Raw genomic sequence first — 27,228 nt, forward strand, 5'->3', positions numbered from 1 at the left:
TTGCAGTAATTGCTCAGGAATAACCAATAATCATCGAAAGCCACTGGCGGTCTAAACTCGTAATACATTCCATTTCAAAGGATCTAGTTGCACTCAAAAGATATCGCATCTGAGTTGAAAAATCTGAATTCTATCTTGAGAACGATAGAATGAAAAAAGATTATTTTTATATATGGCTACTTTTGGATCAAGTAATGTATTCGGTTTGACAAAAGTATTAAGAAATCAAAACCAACTTTGTCTAAACAAATTATCCTGTAAACTAAGGCCCAGTATTAAAGTGGGGTAATGTCGTAATACTACAAAATGTATAAAAAGTATACAAAAGAACTTTATTTTTACATTTAACTTTCGTTTGTAACACTTCCTTTAATTGACTACGAATTCCTTAAACAATTTTCAGTAAGTTGTTGTTGAACCAGACGGTCATAACTAAATTGAAGTAAACTAGAGTATATAATCATTCTAGAAGTTTTTATTTCAACAGCCATATTTTAATTAAAGCATTTTCTAAGATGTTTTTGTTTGATGAAACTTAAGCCGTGGCATTGTAAGCTACAAAGTTATTAGCAACTTAAGCAAGAGTGATGGCATTTGAGCTTAACCTCGTCAATTTAATTAATTTTATCGGTTTACTGTTAATTATCTGTATACAATAAATATAGATTTGATTAAAAGCTACATCCAAATCGCGAGACTACCAGTCGGCCTACAAGATAACGCCATTTTTTACTGACTTGCTAAACAAGATTTCCAAATAATTTAAATAATTAAGCGAATTTTTGCATTTACTTATTTTGGTTGTTTTATTAGCACATGTGGAACAGTTGAAGCATATCGCTCATGCGTATATATATATAATATTTGTAAATTTTTTTTTGGCAAACGACAAGTAGCACGTTTCATTCTTTTATTGCGTCGCGAAATTAATAGAAAATTTATTGTATTACTATATTATTTGTGTATGGTTAAATAGTCGAACCAAATAGAGAATTGATTGTTTTAAACATTTCATAAATTGTTTCGTCACTATTAGATTGCCAGTATGTACCATACTTATCAATTCTAATGGCATGTTGCCAATACATATCGGGTATACAGTTATGTCATCTGACGTTAATTAAATTCTTTTGGATATACTTCCGCCTAAAAGAAACACTCTTGATAGGTAACTGAATTGACAAAGGAAGCCTTTTCGGTTACCAAAGATTCTTTCATGGAAGCCGAGCACCCTAACGTATTTATAAATATGTCTTGTAAACTCGTCCAATTTACTATGATAATAATTAGTTATGATAGCGTTTATGTGTCGCTATATACATTCAACCCTAATAAAATAGTATCTTTCTTATGAATGGCTACATTTCGCGATATGACCACATTCAGACTCATAAAAATAGTTCCAGTTTCTTTCCATGTCCGATAAGCATAGAATTTGATGTATCATTTATATTATTTTATACTACTCACTACTACAAAACTACTACTTTAAAAGTCGTCCTACGAAATTATTAGATGATATAAAAATGTTCATAAGAATTTTCTGGAAAACTATTCAATAATAATTTTTGTGAATTTCGCTTTTAGGTAGTTCAAAACGACTTTTTGACTTTACTTATATTATTTTTATATTTATTAGATGTAGTTGTTGTTGTCTTACGCTGAAATATTGTTAATAGGTTTTTAAAAATTGTATTAAATGGCTTTGAAATTAATTATGATTGTGTTTAACTATGTGCGAATCTAGCATGCTAAATACGCAATATGTTGAAGTTATAAATGTTTATATATTATGTTTATGTTTATATTCTACCATATTTTGGTATCTCAACCCCTTCTCTATATACAAAAACATACCAACGATGAGTATAAATTTGTTTCCTAATTTAAGGAAATGACTATTATCGAACACAAAGATGTACTATTAATTTAATATAGGATGTAACTACTGTATACTTATTTTAAATAGAGTTGCCAGATATCAAAAAGAATAGTACAGAAAATACCATATTACGAAATGTATAATCCATGAGACATGTGTGAACGAATTTCGAAATACATAAGCACAAGTACAGCTTTCATAAAACTATTAAACTCTGTAGCAGCATGTTGCGAGAGTATAAAACGGTGATATATAGGAAGTAGGAAATGTTGTGCAACAATTTTCCAATTCTTCAAAAACTGTTAGTTGACGATTAACTAAGTCGAAGATTTTTTTCTTATATAATAAATCGTGGCAAAATTAAGCTTGCCAAAGAAAGTTCAATGTTATTTTTGAGCAGTTCAGGCGTAGAGATAATTTTGTCTTCTTCCTTCTTTTCAGCAATATCCCGAAAGTATAAAAAACCAAGGGGCAGATTTATATTCTCTGATTGTATTCTTAGTTTTGGAAAATATATATTTTTGATAAACTCTTAAAAAATGACAAGCAACATCTTAACATAATCGTTTTTATTCTTAGCTTAAATCGGCACCATAATAAAATTCTATAAATAATTTGCATGAACTTGGATTGGAAGTTGCCAAAATAGACAATACAAATTCAAAAAATTTTAAGAATGTTTTGGTATAATGTACTATTTATACATTTAGAAGTACATTTTTTTGTTTTGACATTATTCAGATATTTTGCTTAGACATTGTACGTGAACTTGAAAGTCTATAATTTATGCTGCAACTAAGAATTAACCACAAAGAACATAGAGGAATTGCAAAAAATTTTAAAAGGTCAATGCAAATATTCAAATTTTACATATATGTACATGCATATATGCAAAGAAAATGAATAAATGTGAAGATCAAATATGCGTCACACTTATTTAGCTGCAATTTATTTAAGCTTGGACATCTTCACGTTTACTCCCATTCATAATTAATGAATATAATTTAACGAACTAAAAATAAAATTAAAAAATGTGTTAAAAGATAAAATAAAGGCAAGAGTTAAAAACTGAAAGAAGTTACTTTTTGCGTGCTCTTTAATCGCTTTCATCAAAACACGCACTCGAAATACTAACCTTGCACAAATCATCTATTACGGTCACCCATATAACTGCTTACCTGTAGACGTAAATTAACAAAAATAAAAATAAATAAAAAATGTGAAATAAAATCTGCCGCCGCACGCGTGACCACTGGTCATTATTCCCAAATTATGTCGAAGCGAATGCAAAAAAATGAAAACTATTCGCATAAAATACAAATAAATTTAAATTAAATGCTGCTAAACGAAAAACTTAAGATACAAAGTTATTCGAGCTTTGATAATTGGCGATTTATCGATTGGCAAATACAAATATGTAGATTGGTGTGTACTGATAGTTTATATATACTCTCAATTTGATTGTAACTAAAAGTTTTGGAAAAAGTATTTTTCTCGCAGTGTTTTAATTGCCGTTTCTTGACTTGACAATAGTAATTAAATTAAACAAAGCTTACTAACCCATAAACTCACGCCTGCATATATAATTTGGTAGGCGTGTAAGAGTAAAAGCGAATGGCTGCATGAGTAGAAAATACCCTCAAAGCAAGTGTTTACCAATCTGCAATAACTTTTTGATGGCACCCGGTAATCGATTAACATACACACACCCCCACACGAACGCACACACTCTTATTGGGAATATAAATAAATCACACTTTGGCTGCAAGTGACCTTCCGAACAATTAAAAAGCGCTACAATCAATAAATTTTGCTTGCTTAAGTGTTTTGTCTGAGACAAATTTCAAATCTTACTCATTAATCTTTGCGAAACCAAATATGTAGGCGACGCTTTATAATTTACGATACAGTTGTGAGTTCAGGCTACGCTCCACTTGAGTTAGAAATTGACAAGTAGTAATTGTTTATTGTTTGCCTTTGTCTCTTCTTCATATACCCGCGGCAGTTTTAATAAACTGAATTATTGTTTTATAATTGTGCAAATGAATATGTAGATAATAGAGTTATCTTATAGGTTTAATGTATTTAGAGCGAACTTTTCATATATTTATTACCGTATGAAAACGAGCAACATCGGCTTATAATCATGTTCACCTCTCCATATACATATAGCAAACTTTAATTGAATTATATCGCTACTAAAAATGTATGCAATGGAAATATATCTTCGTCTATGCCCCATAAAAATGCATTTCCTTCCTTGTGAATGACTTAATACTGCATAAAATCTGATCAAATTTGACCCGGACTGACAAAAATAAACTACATTTTCGCATATTTTAATACAAATCTATGTATCGCCTTCAAAATAGACTCCTTTTGAGCCAATACAAGCATGCCAGTAAATTTAGGTTTTTCCGATTTCGGCTAATTTTTGGATCTCACCTCTAGTCATCAGTAATGATGACTCTCTTTTGCGACCTCTAAGAGTTTCAGATCTTGTGGTACTAGTCTTACAATGACACGCTTCATATCCAAAACATTAACCAAAGTGACCTTCACTGAATGCTTTGTGTCACTCAAATTCTTATGTTCGAAATAAATTAGACTCCTCAAAGCATATCCACAACAATTTCAACGATTTCGTATACGTGATTTCGTTGTAAACACAAAACTTCAAGTAAACTCGTTGTTCAATTTTTTTAATGATAAAAATCGCTAGACAATTCGATCGCGGCGTAAAGACAGCTGTGAAACACACACTAATGGTCATATGACCATTTATTTATACAATAAATTATCTGAGTTTTGGGTCCTGTTTAAAGTTAGTACTATCTCTTTGACAATTAAATGAAAGTGGTAAAGCTCTATTCGTCGGATAACACAAGACATGTGTGATTAAAAGCTCAACAACAAAATTAGAAGAGGTAAAACATTATATACTCATATAATGTGGAAAAAGTGTTTGTTTCTTTGATGTCAGGACGCCTGATAATATTAATACACTTAAATTAAGTAAGTATGATTAAATAAAATGATTTCAGAAATAAAACGTAGAGACTTTTCATGTTCTATATAGGAAAAAAATTGTATCAACTCAAAATTAAGAGATGCGTTGGCAAAATATGGGTAATAGTTAGCGCTAGAAAAACACTCCTTACGATGATTTTGCAAATTTACACATCCTATACTCAAAAATGAGTATAGGGCCAATTAAGCTAATGACAGACAAAAAAAAACAACCGAGAGGCTCATAATTCAACAAGGAAGAACTCAGCTGTGATAACTACTTGTATGATTATAGTCAGAAACAGGTAAGGAAGAGATAAGTTCGAGTGTAACTGAACATTTCAAACTCTTGCAACTTGCAAGGATCAAAGCAAGGAAAATACCTTCAGGTGTTGGCAAAACTTTATTTTCAAATATTGCGAAAGGGTTCAACATTCATTGTTCAACGAAATCGTAAATCGATTGCAATCAAACTTGTATATGATTAACTTGTATTATAGGTCATATACCAAATTAGTTTTATAACTATATTTTACATCCTGTGAGCGAAAATTATATTAAAATCATCATCAAATAAGGCATATCTGGCATAAACTAATTCTATTTCACTAAAATATCACACATTTTGACCAACTTAAACGGTTTAAAGACAGAGTGGGAAGTCGGAAATCACTATGTAGGGGGCAGAAAAGCTCTGGTCTGATTGCACAAACTTTTGATATTACTCAGGTATACTCAAGAACATATTTTGACGAAATTTATAAATAAATAACTCACACACTGACTGACATATTCGACATAAGGTTTTTTAGAATAACGAAAATCATTATATGTAGTATATGAAAGTTTGTGTAATTTGTGGACCAATGTCACATATTAGGTGTAGTAAAAAGAAATACATTATTTTTCCAATAGATGGCGTTTTTTGTTTGTATTTCTCGTTGTATAAGTCCGATCGGGTTCGGCTAGATGGCGTTAGAAAGTTGACATTTCGTGCTAAGAAAACAATTTTCTGACAGTTTTGTGATTGGTTGATTTTTGCTTGAGCGTACGTCAAAGACCGACACTAGCAAAGAGAATAGAAGAAGCTATATTTTATAGTTTGTCTTCGATAAGGGTGAAAACGCAAGCTAGGCGGCTAAAAATGTGAATAGAGTTTATGGTCCTGATACTGTAACTCTGGAAGACCAATTATCGAGAAAATTGATCAAATAATGGAAATCGCCGAGTCCAAACATCGATTACGATTGTCCAGGACCTAAACATTGCACAAAAAACCGTTTGAAACCATTTGAATAAGGCTGGATACAAAAAGTAATAATTAAAGCATTCAATTTCATGCAAAAATAATGGAGTTCTTTTTACTACTACTACTACTACTACTAATATTTTTGGCATTAAACTATAGTACATCCAACACTATAGGTTCACTGAATTTTTATAATTTAATATATACATATGTATACGGTATAAAGCCAACCGGAAGTTTTAAAATCTTATATTAGGTATATTAGAAAGTGCTAATTTTGAACCGATTTCATCTATTTTTGGCAATACCACATACTACTAACAGAAAAAGACACTCTCTGAGTTTCATTAATGTACATCACATACCATCACCAATATATATTATGCGTTAAGGAATAAAAACAACTAGATGTTTGAAAATCCTGATATTAGGTAAATGAGGTCCGATTTAATCCTTTTTTTAGTCAAAAGTAACATCGTCATTAAAAAAAACGCTCTCACAATTTTATTAAGATAACGCACATATTTGCCGATAGATGCGGTATAACGTCAGCCGGAAGTTCGAAAATCTTTCTATTAGGTATATGGGGCTAAATGAATTATTGATGCAATTCATATACTATACATTTCATATTTCATTTTCATATTTATATACATACTCATATCATATCAGAAAAGAATTCACTGCGAATTTCTATAATATAAAATATCTCACACGTTTACCGATATTTCCGATAAAAAGTTCACAATAGGAATTGAATCTAACTTATTCAGTATCTGGGGGCTTGAATAATTTTGAGCCGGTTTGGAAAATTTTGGGTCGTTAGTTGGCATACCTTGAATGCACTATTCGTGCAATGTTTTATCGGGATACTTTAATTGGTTCTAGATTTGTACACTGAAAAGTGAAATAAGCAAATGGAATTTAAAATGGTGTTATATGGAAAGTAGGCGTGCCACGCCCATCGTTTTAACGCAACGGTTCCTATAAAGCTTTCTCGCATCTTCTCAAGAGTAAAATTTAACGTCTCCTGCATTTATTTATAGATTTATCGCACTTTTAATAGTTTTCAACAAAACCGTTATATAATATAATGAGTGAGCGGGGTTATAATCCGAATTCACCCATTTTTATAGAATGGGTAGAGATGTTGACATATACTTGTCCTGAACAAATTTGTTTTTATAGCTTTAGTGGTTTGGAAGATATGTACATTATACTTATTGGAGGACGGGGCCTTACTCCCCTATTAACATTTTTTTAAACCATAAATGCCCCTCCTTAAAGCAATTAATTGTACCAAATAACAGTCTTATATATACATTATTGTCGAGCTTAGTTCTGACAGTTTACAAGTTTTCGTTTAATGGCGTTTTTTTGGCGTGGCAATGGTCCGATTTCGCACATCTCTAATACTGACCCACTTTGAATGCCAAGGAACATGTGTACTAAGTTTCATCAAGATATCTCAATTTTTACTCAAGTTATCGCTTGCACATACAAACAGACGGACGGACGGACAGACAGACAGTCACTCGGAATTCAGCTCGTTTTGTCATAGATGTTGACTCAAGAAGGAAAAATTAAAACAGAGAACTTTAGGCCATTGTTGTCAAGTTTATTATAATTATGGTTTATTATATATAAAACTCCACTTTATTGTCTTCATTGCGTACATATACATGATATATGAGTATATGAAAATCAAAATTTTCACCGGTAAATCAGATATGTCTAAAAATTATATATATTGCATTACAAAAATATGGGCTAATCTTCGGAATCACTATTATTAAGAGATAATCGTCGAGGCGACGACGATTGTAGGAACTCCCGCTTTCGGTAAAAAAAAATGTGGAAAACGGTTGGCCTCAAGGGCCATCCCTGCAACTTCCCTCTAATTTCATACGCTAACGTTCAAATTTCGCTTTTTTCACTGCTTTTGAGCTCTTCGAAATTTTTCGTTTTCGATATCTAGCAAGTAAATCAACCGATTTCGAACCGGTTTGCGGCAAACGATGTGTTTCTTCAAGGTTTAGAACTGATTAGTTTTTGGTGTCGATCGGTCAAGTCGTTTGGAAAAAATTCGAAAAAAACGATTTTTCAAAATTTTTATTTTTGAGATTTCTCGAAATCTACTGGTCCGATTGGGTCCAAACTTACACGAAATTCAAGTGCAATGAAACCCTTTGGAATGCCGTTTAGTTTATTCAAATCGGTTGAGCAGTTTAATAGTTATAAGAGGGTCACATACATCCACACACACACACATACATACAGACATACGGACATCATCGTAGAAATGTTCGGGGAAGCTTCCTCGACCCTCAAAACGTCGAGATCTGTTGAGAACTCGATTTTTGCAAAATGGGGTGAAACCAATATCTTCCCGATTTTTAGAAAATTTTCCATTTTCTTAGCGGGAAGTTAAAAAAAATTGGACTTAAACTACATATGATGTACGATACTTACGTGGTTAGCTTTACATCAATTTATGACACTTAAATCAAAATGACGGCCCAAAAATTAGCGATAGATTGTGTATGAGAAAAGTGGCAATAATAAAAAAATCGGCTTTAGAGTCTTAGGTGTTGATGCTGACTGAACCAAACGCTTCCGGAAATATATATTTTTCTTCAGTATTCTGTTTCCAACTTTTGACAGCCTAATCCATAGCCATATAGAATCATAATTGAATCAAAAAGTATGAAAATCTCCAAATTTAGATAAATCTAGTCTACAGTAAGGGTGCCCTGGGTATAATAAACAGAATCACGAGCGAAATTTATTTGCTTTTCTTGCAAAGCTAGCACGTGGTTTTCAAACACCGCGTCGATTACTTTTGACCAGCAACTAAAGTCAAATAAAAACCGTTAAAAACAACAAAGCAAAAGCATAAAACAATACAGCAAAGCCAAAAGACAACAAAGGTACATTTGATAGACGCTTTGAATTAATTGTGAGTGCCTAAAAGTGTGCAACTAATTAAATGTATGTTAAGCAAAGCTATGATTAAGGTAAATGTTAGACGCACCAACACATACATACTTCAGACAAATGGAAACTTAGCTGAAAAGTTTGTGTCTTAAGTCTTTTGTTCAGGCGTATATGAGTTGCGAACGCCTTGTAAATACGTATTTTACGAGTATGGCAAGGATTTGTGTTTATGCTTTCCGCACAGTTTGTAAAAAATTTTCGACATGTGATGCTTTTTAATAGTTTTTTCTTAAATATTTTTTTTTCATAATTTTTTCGACTTGTTCACGCTTTAAGAGGCATAACAGAACTTGTTTCATACATATATCTAGTTACTTGGCAAGCAGCAACCCTTTTAAATACAAGCGTTTACTATAAAAAGACCGAAATTTTTTGGTTCATCGCACAGTTTCTGGATATCAAGCAACGAGTCCTGCTGCGTCTTCTTAAACACAAATCAAAGTACCCACAACCAAACTCAAAATGCTTAAACATGTAAGTATGTCAATAAATCGCGCAGACAAAAAGTATGTTAATAAGATGAAGATATATGTATAAGTATATTAATGTTAGCCTTTCATTGTTTCATTCATTCATCAAAACATTGAATTTGTAAATCGACTTCATTAAATATTGCATTATGCCTCAATTCCAGTTTAATGTCTCCACTGTTTTTTGTTTCTTGTTTATTGGTTTTGTGTAATCTTTCACTTCCAGCTCATCTGCATTGCGCTCTGCTCGTTGACCTTCGTCTGTGCCGACAACATTGACAAAAATGCCGAAATACGCAGCTTTCAAAGTGACGCATCTGATGCCGAAGGCAACTACCAGTTCTCTTATGAGACCAGCAATGGCATTCAACGTCAGGAGGCCGGCAGTTTGGCCGGTGTGCGCGGCTCACTGAATTACGTATCGCCCGAAGGTGAGCGCATCTCCTTGAGCTACACCGCCGACGAGGAAGGTTTCCATCCAACCGGTGATCACCTGCCGACGCCACCGTCCGTGCCGGCATATGTGTTGCGCTCCCTCGAATATATACGCGCACATCCACCACAACTCAAAGAGGAGCAATAAAAGCATGCATCTACAAGAATCACCGGTTTATGTTAGCTCTATGGGTCAAATGCCCGCCCGGTGGCATGTCCGAGTGACGCGACGTGTTAATTGCCGTATTTAAATTTTTGTATTGTTTTATGTTTTCACATTGTTTTTCTTTTTGTATTTTTGTATTTTTATTTCAACACATAATCTTTTCTTCGGCTAATTTGCTCATGCATCTTTCGCTTTTTCGCGCGCGCAGTTGGCGGTATAAGCAAGCGCATAGTCATTATTTGTAATTAATAGCTTTTGTTTAATAAATGAAGTGTATAAAAAAAGAAAGACAAACACTTTAGTAAGGTCTGTTTATTGGATATTTTGGGTTTGACAAACCGGTGGGCGTATATATGGTGGGATCTTCATATGTATGCGTGTGTATATGTTTTTCAAATATATTTTTATTTCAATCGTGGCACCAAAGTTACATCTAAAATCTATTTTAGCTAAAGTGGTTCAACAATAAGTACAGGCCGAAAAATACACTAGATTACAAATATCTACAAAATAATTTCTGAAACCTTCTAACAAGACTGTTTGTTTAAAAAATTCTGTGCAAAACTAAACTAAATAGCTGCTTTATAAATTCCAAACCTTTAGTAATAACACTTCGCTGGAAAATGTGATAATACTGAAAAAGATGCAAAAATGCAATATTACCACTATGAAAGTGTAAAATCTCAAGAATAGTAATTTGCAATTCAATTTGATTCTTAGCGTCACAATATTTCTTTAAAGCGTATTAATATTTTATAAAATTTATTCATTTTTGATTACTATATTTTAAAAATCTTGAATAAAACTGCATTTCTCTCTGATATGCTTTCAAAATGGCCACCGTAACACATTATTACTGAAAATTTTAACTATTTACTTACTATGCGGCCAATTTTATATTTGTTTTAAAAATGTACCAATACTCTTAATTTTAAGGTCGATAGAGTGTTCGAAAGTTATTTTTCTTCAAAAATTTCATTGAATCCTAATTTTCGAGGTTATATAGTTTTTTATTTTTGCAACTAAATTTTATTCGGAAAAGCACATTTACAGAGATCCGTGTTTCAAATTCAATATGCTCAAAGCGAGGGAAGGAAAAGGAAATCACTACGCCACACACAATTTACTTTGGAGCTTTCAGATAATTTTAATTTCTCGCACCGGTTATAGAATATATTTATCAGCCACGCAATCACCCAATAAACACAGGATTGAAAAAACTGAGATATATATGAGATGTGCCTTTTGACTCATGCTTAACCTAAATCGTTTCTTGAAGGACCAACATACATATATCATTAATTTCTATGTAGTATACCGAAGCCTTAAATATACCACTTTAATCTGGCAAAAGCTGAACCCGAACAGCGAATGTGCTCCACATTCTTTTCCAATTTGAAATATAACGAGATATATTACCGTATATCGTGAAATAAAATGTCCCATAATCTAAAGTCTGAACTGATTGCATTGTTTTTTGGCATTATTCAAGTATACTGGAGAACACATTTCCACACAATTTTATGAATACAACTCACACACTGATCAACATATTCGGCATTAAGCTCGTTACATAAAAATATTCCCTCCGAATTTCAATACTAGAAATTTTCGGTAAAAAGTCAGGCATGGGCACTGGGGTGTTAAAAGGGAGATGGCATACTTAAGATTCACGATTTGTGGTTGGCTTTATTTGGATAAGATCATTAGATCTCGATTTATAAACCGTAAAATAACATAATCAGATAGAATTTAAAATTGAATGTGTCGTTGTAGCTCCATTTCGTCCAACATAAAAATGTTAAAATAAAATTATATAATAATAATTTGGTTCAAATTGCTAGAGTAGCTGGTGGGTGAAGTTACGCTTATTGTCGAATTTTGACACCAGCTCCTATAAGACTTTCTGTGTCATGTGCGTTGTGAAATTTAATAAATTTTAAGTAATTATTTGGTGAGCTATCACATATTTATTGTAGTTTTTAACATAACCGTTATATGGGGAATGGGCGCGAATATCATTCGATTTAACACATTTTAACACTGTACAAGAAAGTGTTAAAAGGATTCCACAGTGAACGGGACGATTCCCACTTTTCAAACATTTTTAAAAGACAGATGCTCCATCGTAATTCGCTTGGGTGTGGCAGTAGTCTGTTTCCGCCCATCTGCAATTTTGATAATTTTTGGGTGCCAAGGAACACGCGTCCAAGATTCCCCAATAAATCCGAATTTTTACTAAAGTTAGCGCTTGACGGACGAACGAACAGACAGTCCACTAAAATTTAACTCGGAATTCAACAGGAGTCATCCTGTTAGATAAACTGCCTCAATTCATGATCTCGAACAAAATAACTTATGCGTTAAATCTGTAGCCTCTGCTTGATACTTCTGCATAAACTCGAAAAAAACAGGCTCAGAGTGACCTTCAATACCAGAGTATAAATTATTTATGGTATAATATATAAACAATAAAGAAATGCGAGCATCAAATCTTAACTTTCTAAAAATATTGAACTAATAAATAATCAGTAACACGTTTATCAAAAACTCTTGCAACTTAAAAAAATAGTATTTTTCACGTCAAACTAATTTACATAGCGACGTTCTGGAAAGAAATTTGTTGACTATAAAATGGTTCCACTGTACGATGATTATGCAAATTATTTAATGAGACTGTCTGTCACCAGGTATTCAACAAAAGAAATTAGTAAATTTTAAGTATCAATTTGACTATTTTTGGAAAACTGGCTATGTAGTCTTATATATAAATATTAAAATTCAAAATTATTTAAAATTCTCTTTCTGGTTGGCAGTTCCCAGCATTAATGCGAATGTGAATCACGTGAATCAGTCACTTAATCAGATGTCAGAGATCCCCATTGATTGCTCGTCTATTTCGACACGAAACTCATTAATTCGCTTATCTGTGCCGCAATTCCCAAAGCAGGCAAACAAAAAGAAACCTGTGTTTACATACATACAGACATACAAACATGGCATATCTATGTTTTAGCGGAAATTTGAATAAGAAAGGCTTCAACAGGTTTTATTTTGCTTCATCTTTTATACTTTTATGTGACACTTTTTTTTCATGTTTAAAGCTTTGTAAGACTAAAATGCATTACGTCATAGCTTTTTGCTGGCCATTAGTGGGTTTAAAACTCTTTTATAGTTATGGGAAAATAAAAGCATGCTTTGCTAGCAAACAAATAAATTATAAACACATTTTCATTCTATACACATTCATTATGTTTATTGAAGTTGCAGCCACTTGCGGTGAATATATGTATGTTAATGTGTTATGTATGTATAATTATTATAAATCATATTGAAGCTGAACAAACTACGTTGAAAGAATGCAATTTAAAATGGTTACACTTGTATTTTTTGTTTTTGTTGTGTAAAAATTAAGGGCAGTTGCTTTGTATGTCCCTTACAAAAGACAAAACCGATTTGGCCAGGTGTAAAGGAGCGACAGCTGATGTTAGCGTCGATAGCTACCGAAATGAAAACCCAAATTTTAGAAGCACTTATTGAAAACAATTAAACTTGTATTTAAATACAAAACATAAGGAATAACAGTAAGGCAAATTTCAACATTTATTATTCAAAGAAACCGAATGGATTACGAAAATAAATTTGGTTTCTTATTAAATTACATACATCATAAGTCGTAGATTCACTTGGTTTCATTACTACATTTTGCTTGTCCGAAATATAAATTTATGTGATATGAACTCTACCAAAGGGGCTAAATATAAAATTTGTTTTATTTGAGAAAAACATCAGAAGGCCAGAGGGTCGGAAATCATGGTATTAGGAATATGAGGTTTGGACAAAGGTCTAGACCAATTTCATTTATATTCAGCGCTAAACCACATTATTTGACCCATGTGAAGACAGTTAAAAGTCAGGCAGAAAGTCAAAAAGGATATAAATAACAAAATCGCATATGTTAGGGCTAGGGGAAGATCTGAACGATTACATTAACTGTTAACATAACTCAAGTATATTCTGACACATGTTTTCATTTTAGAAAAATAACTCATACACTGTCCGATATATACGGTGTAAAGTCAACATTGTGTTAAGTATATAGAGGCTGTTGGAAGCAATGACCCGATTTCAACCATTTTAGCACCAGGCACCAGGATTTTATTGCTTATCTTAGAGTTTCACCACTATTTTCAGTAAACAAAAAGTCAGCCAAAGACACTCTGATACACATTTTCGGTATCTGGGGGCTTGATAAGATATAGTCCGATTTCACCCATTTTAAGAAGTTATTATTTTTAAAAAGTTTTCTTCCGATAACTTCATTGGTATTTGCTTTCTACACTTAACAATGAAGGAAATAGATTAAATTAAAAATTTTACTATATGGAAAGTAGGTATAGTTGTATTCCAGGACCACATTTTTTATACCGACTCATATGAAGCCTTTCTCTACAATCTTATTTGTGAGATTGTATGCTTCTAACGTTTTTATTTACTAAGCTATCACTTTTTAAGTAGTCTTTAATATAACCGTTATAAAAAGAGTGGGTGTCCGAGTGGGTGTATAATCCGAGTTCATCCATTTTAACACTGTCATTTTAACACGGCCAAGAAAAAATGTAAGATATACATATACATGAAACCTATTAGGGTGCGGGGTCATACCCACTTTTGAAACATTTTCAGCCTGCAGATACTTCTAACTACTAGGATCCCCTGTATCAAATTGTAATTTTATAGCACTTTGTAAGTCTCGTTCAATGGCATTTTGTGAGCGTGGCATTGGTACGATTACGCTCATCTACAATATAAACAACCCTTGAGTGCCAAGAAACATATATAGCAATTTCATCAAAATGTCTAAATTTTTACTCAAGTTATTGCTTGCACGGACGGACAGACAGTCACTCGAAGTGCAACTCGTCTCGTCATCCTGAACATTTAGATATACATAACTCTACATCTAACTCGAATAGCTTTAGGTGATACAAACAACAGTTAGGTGAACAAAACTATTATACACTGTAGCAACATGTTACAAGAGTATAAAAATGTACATTTACAGAATTTAATGTACTTAATTAATTTGGATTCCCCGGATCTCGTAGCCGATCTCCATGAGGATCTCCGAAAAAAGGTGTCTAGCGGTGAGGACGATTTTTATGTATTCAATTTATCTCAAGTCCTAAAACCAAAAAAATAGTATTATTGTTATACGAGGAGGTAAATATATTTTGAGTCCAGCCGTTTTGGAGAAATTTTCCTGACAGACTCTGAAAACTAAATTGAGAGAAAAATGCGTTTAAAATTTTGGGAGATTAGTGTAATCAATTTAAATAACTCTTACAAATACGCTCACAGCTTCGAAACTAACCGAAAGTAGTACTACAATAGTTTCGTCGCAGGCAAAATATGCGTTAGTATTTTTGTTTTCGACTCAAAAAAAGACACTACTTATGATTTTAAATAAAATTGTTATTCTTCCATTCAAGTATTTAAATTTTGAAAATTATTTGAGTTCTATAATTTTAAGCTTAAAAATCTAAAATTGTTTTAAATAAATTATTCATTCTTGAAACTAATTATTTCTGTTTTCAATTTTCAAATAAGATAATTAGTATCATTAACCCTCTAAATTGCAAACAGTGTAATTTTTAAATTTTTATACATATATAGCTACTATAATGAACACAATAATATCGCTTCAAGCTGAATATCATAACACAAGAACATATGAAAAATCACGTTTTGTGGGTTAAATAAAGCGATAGTCATGTTTAAGTGATCTTGGCACCAGCCGAAGATTTGAATGATAAAATAAACAAACAAGCGCGTTAACTTCGGTGAATATACCACGTCAAATGAAAAAGTTTCCCATACAAGTACTTGATTAAGATTGTTCAGTTTGTATGGCAGCTACATATATGCTACAGTGGTCCGGTGTTGAGAAAAGGACAGGTGCAAAATTTCAGATCGATAGCTTGGAAACTGAGGGACTAGTATATGTCTATATATCAGACAGACGGACAGACAGACGGACTTGACTAAATAAACGTGGCAAACTTAATATACCCTGTTCTGGGTATAATTAATCAAATTCAAACAAACACAATAATGAAGCTATCTGAGCATAAAACCATATTCTAATGAATATACTAATTTAAAAAAAACGCATATAACCGAGATAATTTTATTTTACTATTTTATTTGAATTGCGATTAAAAAATTAGCGCAAACTAGTTTCCATAAACATTTTTAATCATTTAACGAATGATTTAAAGTACGAATAGTAGTGAATATCCACACGCTTGAGTATTTGTCCTGCTGTGCAATAGTGCGTTACATTGAACAAAAGACTTAAGCAACGAACTTTTTTCTTTTCTTTTTTTATAATCTCAATAAATCAAGTTTGCCACGAAGTTTGTAAAACCCAGAAGAAAACGTCGGTCAGCGTATCTATACTAATATTATAAAAAGGACAGATTTAATAATTTGTTTATTTGTATTGACTCCGAAACTACTTCACGAATTTAAAAGTTGGGAAATTACACTTTCTCCGATGAACATAAGCTATATTACAATATATTTTCAAACAAGTTAGAGATTCTTACTAAAATGCCAATAATGTAACCCAAGGTGTAAAAAAATTACCTAAAAAATGTCTCACATAGCGTTCCCTGCGAATACTATTGACTATAGAGCAAAATAGGTCGCGACAGCATATGTTTAACTGATATAGCTACGGCACAATAAGTGTTCTTTTATTTAAAAGTAAATTAAAATGTCGCCTCTGTAAAAGCTCTATATTTCTACCTTATCAAAATTAATTATTTCATATTCAAGACTTTTGAATTATTCCATTCGGACATTCCATTCGAAAGATATCACGAAATTAAAAATGTAAGTATTAGAAAAAAGTCGCATGGTGAGCGGCGACCCACTAAGCTACGCTGCAACATAATATGCGATGTAGGCGTCTTTGGGCCAGGAGAGGGTAGTAAATTGCAGCGCAGCTCACTTGGAGCTTTGACTCCTTACAAAGCTGTCGTGTGCTGAATTGCATATAAAAAATATTACAAGTTCGATGTTCACATATCATTGTCTCCATTAGGTCCTCTTCCCCAAGTGGGATGGCAAATGGGGTGATCTGCTGGTTATATTGTATATGTATATATGTGTATATCTATATATATTAGGGTTGAGCAAAAAAAAATGAATTTCGAGATAAAATTTTTTTTGGCAAAAAAAAATTTCTTTTGGGATAAACTCTTTACATTTATATAAAAATTACCGTATTTGACGGTTTTTCTATCTCAAAATTTATTTTAACGCTTAAGGAAAGCATGTTGTTAAAACTTTTTTTAAAACTCCAATAATGACCACAAAAAATCTTGATAACTTTTAATTGGTCAGAAAGAGGACTCTACACAGCTTCTAGAATACTTATCAAAATTTTTTTACGAGTGAGATGTTAAAAATTTTTCTTTTATTTTTCCACAAATTTTCTTTGTTTATAATCTACAAATTTGACCCACCGATTAAGAAATATATAATATAATATATATAAATATTCAGCGTGACGAGCTGAGCCGATTTAGCCATGCCCGCCTACCTCTCAGTATATACGCGAACTAGTCCCTCAGTTTTTGAGATATCGGGCTGAAATTTTTCTCACATCTTTTTCTCTCCAAGAAGAAAAGTGTTGATCAAAATCAAATTTTTACATGGAAAACTTTTTTATTTGACCAGATATCTTCACGAAATTTAGCATAGATTGTTGTTCAAAGCAACGCTACAATCTCCGAATATATTGTTCAGATCGGACCGCTATAGCGTACAGCAGTCATACCAACTGACCGACCAAAATAAAGATAAAGATTTTTTATACTCTTTTAGGATATAAGAAATGCACCTGTGTAGGGTATTATAGCTTTTTTAATTTGTGCTAATACACGTTATATGAAATTATGACGACTTAGTCAAATACACTAATGCTTAAACATAATACTCGCTTGAACGGCAGTGATGGATGAACAATTAGTTGCCACCTTTTCAAGCAAACATTCATACATAAATACGCACACACATATATACACATATGTAAAATATTCCACTGTGCCGCAACCGTACAAAATTAACATATTCATTATTATTTTATTTTTGGAAATTTATTTGTCAATACCATAATCCACAACACTTCCGCTCTAAAACGCCCTTAGTTATCATCAACACAAATAAACCACGCGCAAGTTAGAATATTTTTGTATAAATTTGCAGACAGAAAACACATTTAACGGTATTCGTTGGCTTCTTTTGGCTTACTCACTGCATTCATCACATTTTTCTTAATGCAAATAGTTGATGGTTTTTCATGTTCAGGTTAATGTGTAAAATATTAAAATCAAAGCGTGCGATTAGCCTTTTGAGGTACACATACACACATGCGTAAATATTTCTTAATATTTTCGGTGGTCTTCCACTTCGGCATAGCATTTTATTGTACAGATAAACGTTAATTAAGCAAATTATTTGAACTGACTTTATATTCTTATAAATCCATATATAGATGTTTTTATATTCATAACTTTAACAAGTGTAGCGAGTTTCCAAATATTACATAACAAATTAGAAGGCAATAACAACTCTATAGTTATTTTATTAAGAATGTTTCTTACTTCTTTATTATACCATCCTTATTAATTTACTATACTGTACAATTTTTATTTGAAATCGAAGGTTTTATACAATAGTGTTGGAAGTCTTTTGCAAGCGCAGCACAAATTGGTGGGCATTCTCAAACGAACCTTTCATATTAATATTTTTTTTATATTTTTATAGATAATTGGTGGGTGTAACTCAGCTGTTTGCTTCTTTTATCTCTACATTGTGCAATATAATTTAATTGTTTAGTCACAGATGCATAATAAAGCTCAAATATAGCATAAAGATAATCTCATGACAATAAATATTTTCTTACTATCAAAAAACATATTAAGTCTTTTCAAATTTTGATATTTGAAACTATTCTTGGAGGTAATCCAATAATAGCCAACATAACCGCTGAAAATTAGACTATTACTATAAGCAGTAATTTTAAATATATTTTAATATTTTCTAACGCATAAATAATCGGAAAGCATTTTCTTTATAAAGCTACACACTATTCACAGCATTTACAACATTCTAGAACCATCTAACCTGATTAGAACTAGGGTATATATATTATATAATTCATACATAATATATACAAGTAGCAGACTCGCCAACCATAGTTCTGTCATAACTCAAATACTTAAATACTGAATCACACAACGAAAATAGCATTATAGTTTTGTTAATGTAATTAAGTAATTTGTAATATTATGAGAAATTTTAGGCTCAATGTTTCGTAAATAGTTACAATTTCAATTTTCAGGATCTAGCATAATCAACCAGATTCGCAGCCTTTTTATTGAATATTTTGCCAAAATTGGGGCAAATTGAGACTTTCTGAAGACTGTTTTGAAACTTGATCACTTCAATTTCACTGTGTTTCAAAACACGTTTTAGCCCGCAGTCTACTCCAATAATTTCATGAACGCTCCTGTTTACATAAGTTAATTTTATCACAACTGTTACAATGTGTAAATTGTCGATTGCTTTTAGTTTTATTATTGCGGCAACTCTTCCCAAATATAGCTAAATTAAATATCATCCGGATACTTGTCGTAAAGGCATATTTTCCAATCACGAAATCTATTCTTAATGCTTTACGAAAACGGCTTTGGTCATATTTATTGAGACATCATTTAATAATAACTGCTCAATTTTATTTGAAACTGTTTGAAATGAACATAAAAGCAATTCTTTAACGTTTCATCATATTTAGCGTATGCCCTGGATTTTACAAAGTTTTTCCTCTGGTTCCTTTGTGAAAACGGCTTAGTATTATACTAGGATATTAAGCCGTTTTCACAAAAAATAAATAGTTTTTTGTTATGATGTAATTGATTCATTGCAAAAAATTCTTTAAAAAAATTGCCGAACTGAACTTGAGAATATACTTACGCAGATTGAAAGAGTGCAGGCATCATACTTTAAGAACGTAATATTGTTGTTGTGAGTTTTGGCAATGCAAATACATTCCCAGAAAGCATAATATCGACGAATAGCATGCAGAAATAACTTCGAAAAAGTAGATTAAGGAAGTTTTTTACGGCTTCCTGGTTTGCATGGTTCGCAATATAACATGGTCTTCGAGTTAATAAAGGAGCTTGTAGCCAATTTTTTTGTAGCTTGGATATAGCAATAGAAGCTAGAACAGAAACTCATATATAGGAAGCTCGTATCGATTCACAACGTTTTTGCCTTTTATTAAGTATATATCCGCATACATAATTTCGTCATCATGTTAGGTTATGATGTAAAACTTCTTCAACATTCAGGCACACAAATGACTTACCCGTAGTTCGTTAATGAAAACTTTTGATTACCTGCAGGCTGGACCTAATTCATCTCGGAAGAGATAAATATTGGTTATAAATCATTTTGTTCACCAAGTTGTTAGAAAATTATATTCAATGTTCACATTTTACCATAAGAAACTTATTAATCCCGTAGTTCCTCTTTTCTGTATGCTTTATTTGTAGTTCTTGTTATAATTCTCGTGGTGTATAGAAATATGTCTGAAATGTCTTCCGCGCCTTATCGTACTTTTAATGGTATATTGTCTTATCTATCTACAATAGTTTATACGTAAACCGATGCTACTCATGCAATTTCATGTTGCAGCAGAACGCTTACGAATCAAAAATTTAACAAAATAAATGTCCGGTTAAAATTCAGGTTCTACTAGGAACATCTGAAGCGCTTAACAAACGCTATTAATTAAGTTGCCGAGCGTTTATTTAAAATAAGATTAAGGCGACAACCAATTCGCTACTACCGAAATGTCGTCATATTTAACGGTATTTCGTTAACATTAATTTGATTATATAGATATATACACATATGTTTATTTTTTAACGATGATTAGCAAACTAGCAGATCGTGATTGCTTTTGATAAAGGAATTCATAAACACTTAACAAAATCATAGTCTAATCCGTCTATTGCGACTTTTTTTTTTATAATTCAGTATTAATGCATAAACATACACTCATACATATGCGCTATGGTATAAAACACAAATTGAGCAACACAACATTTAACTGAAAATATGTTGATTTAAAAAAAACGATAAAAATTAACAAAAAGTAATAAACCAGATATTTTTCGAAAATACAGATTGAAACAGATGGGCGGGCGAACAAACGAGAAATTTTTGCTAAAATTTTCGAAGATGACTGCAAACAAATTAGACTATTTCGAGGCAGACGATGGTCAACAGTGGGTACGAGAGTAATATATACATATGTATGCAAGTGTAGACTTAACATAGTTGTACATATGTCTCAACAACCGTACAATAGATATATGTACGAGTTTGTATATGTACATGTGCGAGCGAGCGATAATAAAGTTGGAACGACAAATATAGCTACTAAACAAATCAGCCTCCCATTTGACAAAACACTGGATACTTGCATACATATACACTTATACATATAGCTATCAGCTATCTTTGATGGCTAATCGATCGTGGTCATATTGTTTAATTTAAAACAGTTGGATCCTACGCTATAAAAAACATAAATTAAACGCGCTCGTCCGCAGTTGTGAAAATCAATTCAAACCCTAAACATACACAAACGAAGCGAAAAATATACAAAGAATTGTTTAGAAACACGAATAAAAAAATAAATTAAACGAAACATTAGCGATAAAACACAAAATCTCCCTTAAAAAAATTATATTAATTTTTTATTCAAAAAAAAAATAGTGAAAGAAACTAAAGTTCAAACAAGCGATCAAAGATGCGGCGAATAAATAGAACACAATCGAGCCCCGTAAGTGTCGGAGTAATTGTTTTTTTTTATCAATTAAGAAGAAAAACATAATAAAAAGTGTATAACTAAAGTGTGCAGTTTAATTAATATTGTGGCCAAATATTGAATGTAATAGTGCAAATGACATGTGACTACTGCTTTGTGAAATATGCAAAACAAAGTTATTATATCAATATTTTATTTATTCATTATAAATAAGTGTTTTTTTTAGTTCAGTATAATTACGAAATTTTTTTTATTCAAGTCTACATCGATAGTTTTGTAAAGATTATTCAAAATACTTTGAAAGAAGTAAATATTTTTTTTTTATATATTAGAAGTTAGTGTTAAAATTGCAATAAAAACTAAAAAAACATAAACTCTTAGCTGCAATAAATATAATATATGTGCCGTGGTTTATAGTGTAAAAATAATATGCAACGACGAAAAAAATTGAAATTATATTTAGAGGACCTTATTATATGTAAAATTAAATATTTATCAATTTTTTTCGAAAATACTGAAATAAAATCCCAAAATCCATCAGTTTTGTTCACAAAAAAATCACTAAAGATGCAGAGACTGGTAGAAATTTTACTTAATGAGAATTTGAAAAAAATTAATACCTCTTTTGATCGCTACATCTTCCTTGATGACCTTGTTAAAGAAATAATGGTCAAATTTCTAGCTCGCAACTTTAAAAACTATTCCTCATGAGTAACTTTATAACTTAGGCGAAAAGCAAATAAGTCTAACCACTCCTCTGATTGAGGCATTTGCTAAGAAAATATTTGTTATTTTTTGAAAATAACATTTAACAAAAAAAGTATATAAAAATTATGCGAAACTTTTTTGAATAAAGTTGGAAGATATTTAGAATGGTATTTTTATTTATTTTATCCAATTTTAATATTATCAACAGATGGCGCTCTAAACTAGTGCTTGATGAGGGAACAGCAAACGTCTTTATTATTCTATAGGTAGTTATTTGATCAAGTAGATTTTATATTCTATATCAGTGCACAGCATAAGAGAAACTTGTGACTATGTAGGCAGGGTTGCAAAGAATGCATTAAAAAATAATTGAGTTAAGATTTAATAAGCCCAACATCGAGAAGTGAAAATTTAACTTTTAATACCAGAATCGGCATTAAAAAATTAAATCTAATTTTTAAGCCAAATCTCGAGATTAAGAAATGAAAATTATTTTTTTATCTTTAGCTAAGAGAAAATGGGTCTAAAACCGATTTCGATCCAGCGATTTTTTCAGTGAGGTTTTTTTTGGGCATTATAAAAATTTATTCGGCAGTTTTTGAGATATCCGAATGAAATTTAATACGTAGGTGGATTTGGAGATTCTGATATTGGTCTTTTTCGGAAGAAACCACAATAACATACCTATAATACTAAGTGTGCTCCTAAAGGTATACTTCGTGTCGGTACTATTTGACTAACACTATGTGTGTATATTATATATCAAAGATCGAATATCTATCGAAGATAGACACGAATCTTAATTCCGCAGAAAGAGTTACTGCTTCGGAAATCAATAAAATTAGTCGCGATTAATTAAATAAAAGACTCTTAATCAAATTATCATATACAATAACATATGTACATATAGTGTATCTACCATATTAATTGTCACTTATATTGTTCTTAACGAATCACAGTGTGTCTTTTTAGTATTTGCCGTTATGTGCGTCACCAGCTCAGCGGTCAAACCGCTACATGCTGTTCAACTTGGCAATCGCGATGCAGTGATCACGTTATATAATGTGGCACCAGCCGACGACTTGGGTATCTATCGGTATGCATACTCGACGAGTAACGGTATTGCAGTACAGGCCGCTGGCAGCGCACTGGAAACCATTGGCATATTTAGCTACACCTCACCCGAGGGCATACCAATCGAAGTGCGTTATATTGCTGATGAACTGGGTTTCCATGCTGTTGGACGCCATTTACCCCGTCCGCAACCAATACCAGACTACATACTTCGTTCGCTCGAGTATATACGCACGCATGCGAATGAGGAGGATCGTGGCCGTTACAGGGTTTACAAATAAAATCATATTGTACACATACTACAATATATCAATTATATTTTAAATATTTTGCATTCTCATATGCGCACAGAATATATTTAATCATTAAAAAATCACGAAAAACCATTTTGAGCTGCCGAAATGGCAAAGTGCATACATTGCTAACGGTCAAACAAATTAAACAAATGCTCGTTGGTTCGACAAAAGTAATTTAGTAATTTTTGGTTTTTATCTAGCAAATTTATATAGCTAATAATAATTGTAAGCACTTTCTAATATTACATACATACATATGTAAATACACACAGAACTAACAGTGACCTTTTATTCATATACTCATAATTTCCGGCAACAAACAGACAAGCGGTACATTTTTTTTGGTTCATATACCGCAAAAATTTAAGAGTACTCTGTACAAATATGGATTTGTGAAAAATTTGGTAAGTATAGCGAATAACTAAAGGCTGTGTAAGTAAAAGTTCCCTGGGTAAAAATTTTATTTCAAAACATTTCTTAAATTTCGATTAAGCCTGATTTAAATTCATAAAACAGTAACCTTTCCGATGTCAAAATATATCAGAAGCAATAATTTTGAACTTGTTTTGTTCTTGGCCTATATGGAAATATTTTATTTCATTTTAACCCAATAAGAAATTTTAGACAAGTGGCAACCCTCCTCGGAATATATTTTCTACTGTTAACTTTCTTACAATTTTTTTGTCTGATTGATATAATTCTAAAAACTGGTTTTTTATATCCTGAACAGGGTATATTAAATTTGTCACGAAGTTTGTAACACCCAGAAGGAAACGTCGGAGATCCTATGAAATATATCTGTATATACAAACTAGTCGCTCAGTTTTTAAGCTATCGATCTGAAATTTAGCACCTGTCCTTTCCTCACTAAGAAGCTGCTCATTTTTTGGAATGGACCACTTTAGCATATAGCTGCCATACAAACTAAACAATCGGAATCAAGTACTCGTACATACCATATACAAGTATGGGAGGTATTAGCATGTAGTAAGAGGAAGTAAAATAAATGAGTGCGCGTGTGATATTAATTCATTTTCTATACTATTCATATACAGGGTAAGCCTTATGTAGGTAGAAAAAGGTCGGGTAATTTGAAGTACGATTAAAACCAAACTCGAAATTTTGGAATACAAAAATTTTAAATAAAGAAACATAACACTTTGGGTACCGAACAGAAGGTGTTAAAACTAAATAACAATACAGTTGTTAAACTCAAGAGGTTTTAGAGATCATACAATCGAAAATATTTTTGTCAAGTGTTGGTAGCTGTTAGATTTCTTAATTGCAATTAAATTTATAAAATATATGAAATATGATAATAGTGGCCTGAAACTATGTAAGTTTAAAAAAGATTTTGAGCAGAGAAAACAGTTTACTCGCAACAAATTAAAAACATAAATCACATTACTAGTATTCAATAAAAGGTATTTAAGTATATAAATTAAATGAGGTACTCAACTTCTTATTTGAAAATTTTTCATATATCCAAAAGCCGAATAATTAAATAAATGATGGATAACATCGAAGAATATGAATTGACTCCGCATTGCCTTTCTTGCTCTTTTTATGATTACACAGACATTTTATACACCTGCCAGTTGAACAACAAACGCGATGTGTTCTATGTGACGGGCCAATATGACATTTCCCATTTGTACGAGTATCTGTCAGCTATTATTTTTGACACATTAATCACGTTATAAATCAAACTACATATATTCAATAAATAAACCGTTGAAAAATCAGACGTCTTAAATCGATCATGTCATTCTAAAAAACATTAATAATTATTCATCATTATTATTGTATAATTCAAAACATACAAGATTCTCAATATTGGCAAGTAAAATAACTTTTTCAAACATTTTTTCACACTACCTAATGACCGATGGTCATCCCTGTACGTTACGTTAAATTATTTCCACCGGACAATGAAGTTTCAGTTTTCAATGTCATTATTTATGGGTGTGGTAAGTAAAACCAAAGCAATATTAATTAAAAAACAAGCATAAAATTAAATAAAAAGTTGCAAAAGGCGTTTTCAGTTGGAAAGACTAATGATAATGTGAAATTGTGAAATTTTAAACAAGTTTAGTCAAACAGGAAAAAATAATTTTTTTTTTAAATATTTAAAAAAAGACTTTCATTGGAATATTAAATTAATATTTTGTATACATATACTTTAAAAGTGAGTGGGCCTCTAGATGTTAAAAAAATTTTTTTTTTTTATCATCAACAAATTTTACTCTTAGGTTAAGCAAAAAAAAAATTTTCTTTTTTTATCATCTACAAATTTTACTCTTAGGTTAAGCAAAAAAAAAATTTTTTTCGCTCCACCCTAATATACATATACATTTGCACGTATATTTAGTTTGAGAGAGAAAACTACTTTTGGAGACATTTAACGGGTGTTTTTTTATTTAGACGTGTGGTTTTCAATGTTAGACGGGTACTTTTTTCGGAGTTGGTCTTTTTGAGAACTGATTTATACTCAAAATAATAGTTCGGTTCGCACAACGCATTGCGGTCTACGTTCAATATTCGGTTGACATAATCGCCCAGCAGAGTCGATAATTACAGCAAACATGGATCGATTTCGCACCACGTTTACTCTAATGGATAAGGCGCATCCTCAGAGATGTCGTACAATGCCTACCGAAACACTATTGCAGCTGTAGAGCAGAGTATCGAAAAATACCCGAATGAGTCCGTCCGTCATCCCGCGCAACAATTAGAACAGTGCCCAACTACTTTATTAAATATTTTGCGAAAAAGTTTTGGTTTGTCTGCTTTCAAAATCTAGGCCGTGCAACAATTGAAGCCGAACGGCCATCAAGCATGTCGTTCCATAAATGGGGCGATACGGATATTCACAATAAAATTTTGTTCAGCGATGAAGCACATTTTTGGTTCAATGCGTACATTAATGAACAAAATTTTCTCGTTGGGAGTGATGATAATTCACAAATCATTGTTGAGACGCCGTTACACCCTCAAAAATGCACTGTTTGGTGAGCTCTCTGGCAGAGGG

At 31.8% G+C, this 27,228-nt stretch overlaps 2 protein-coding genes across 2 annotated transcripts; both read left to right on the forward strand.

The window, feature by feature from the left end:
* The first annotated feature begins 9,483 nt into the window (after positions 1 to 9,483).
* On the forward strand, positions 9,484 to 10,502 carry LOC106620692 (pupal cuticle protein Edg-78E). The gene is made up of 2 exons (XM_014239257.3): positions 9,484 to 9,611; positions 9,834 to 10,502. The coding sequence occupies exons 1-2, from the start codon at positions 9,600 to 9,602 to the stop codon at positions 10,188 to 10,190; spliced, it is 369 nt and encodes a 122-aa protein (XP_014094732.1). The 5' UTR covers positions 9,484 to 9,599; the 3' UTR covers positions 10,191 to 10,502.
* An 11,409-nt stretch (positions 10,503 to 21,911) lies between these two features.
* Cpr78Cb (Cuticular protein 78Cb) lies at positions 21,912 to 24,529 on the forward strand. Its single transcript, XM_014239258.3, has 2 exons — positions 21,912 to 22,134; positions 23,787 to 24,529. Exons 1-2 carry the CDS (start codon positions 22,102 to 22,104, stop codon positions 24,180 to 24,182), a joined length of 429 nt encoding a protein of 142 aa, XP_014094733.2. The 5' UTR covers positions 21,912 to 22,101; the 3' UTR covers positions 24,183 to 24,529.
* The last annotated feature ends 2,699 nt before the right edge of the window (positions 24,530 to 27,228 follow it).

This window comes from Bactrocera oleae, chromosome 6, assembly GCF_042242935.1.
Source record: "Bactrocera oleae isolate idBacOlea1 chromosome 6, idBacOlea1, whole genome shotgun sequence".
In the NCBI taxonomy this organism is placed as follows: domain Eukaryota; kingdom Metazoa; phylum Arthropoda; class Insecta; order Diptera; family Tephritidae; genus Bactrocera; species Bactrocera oleae.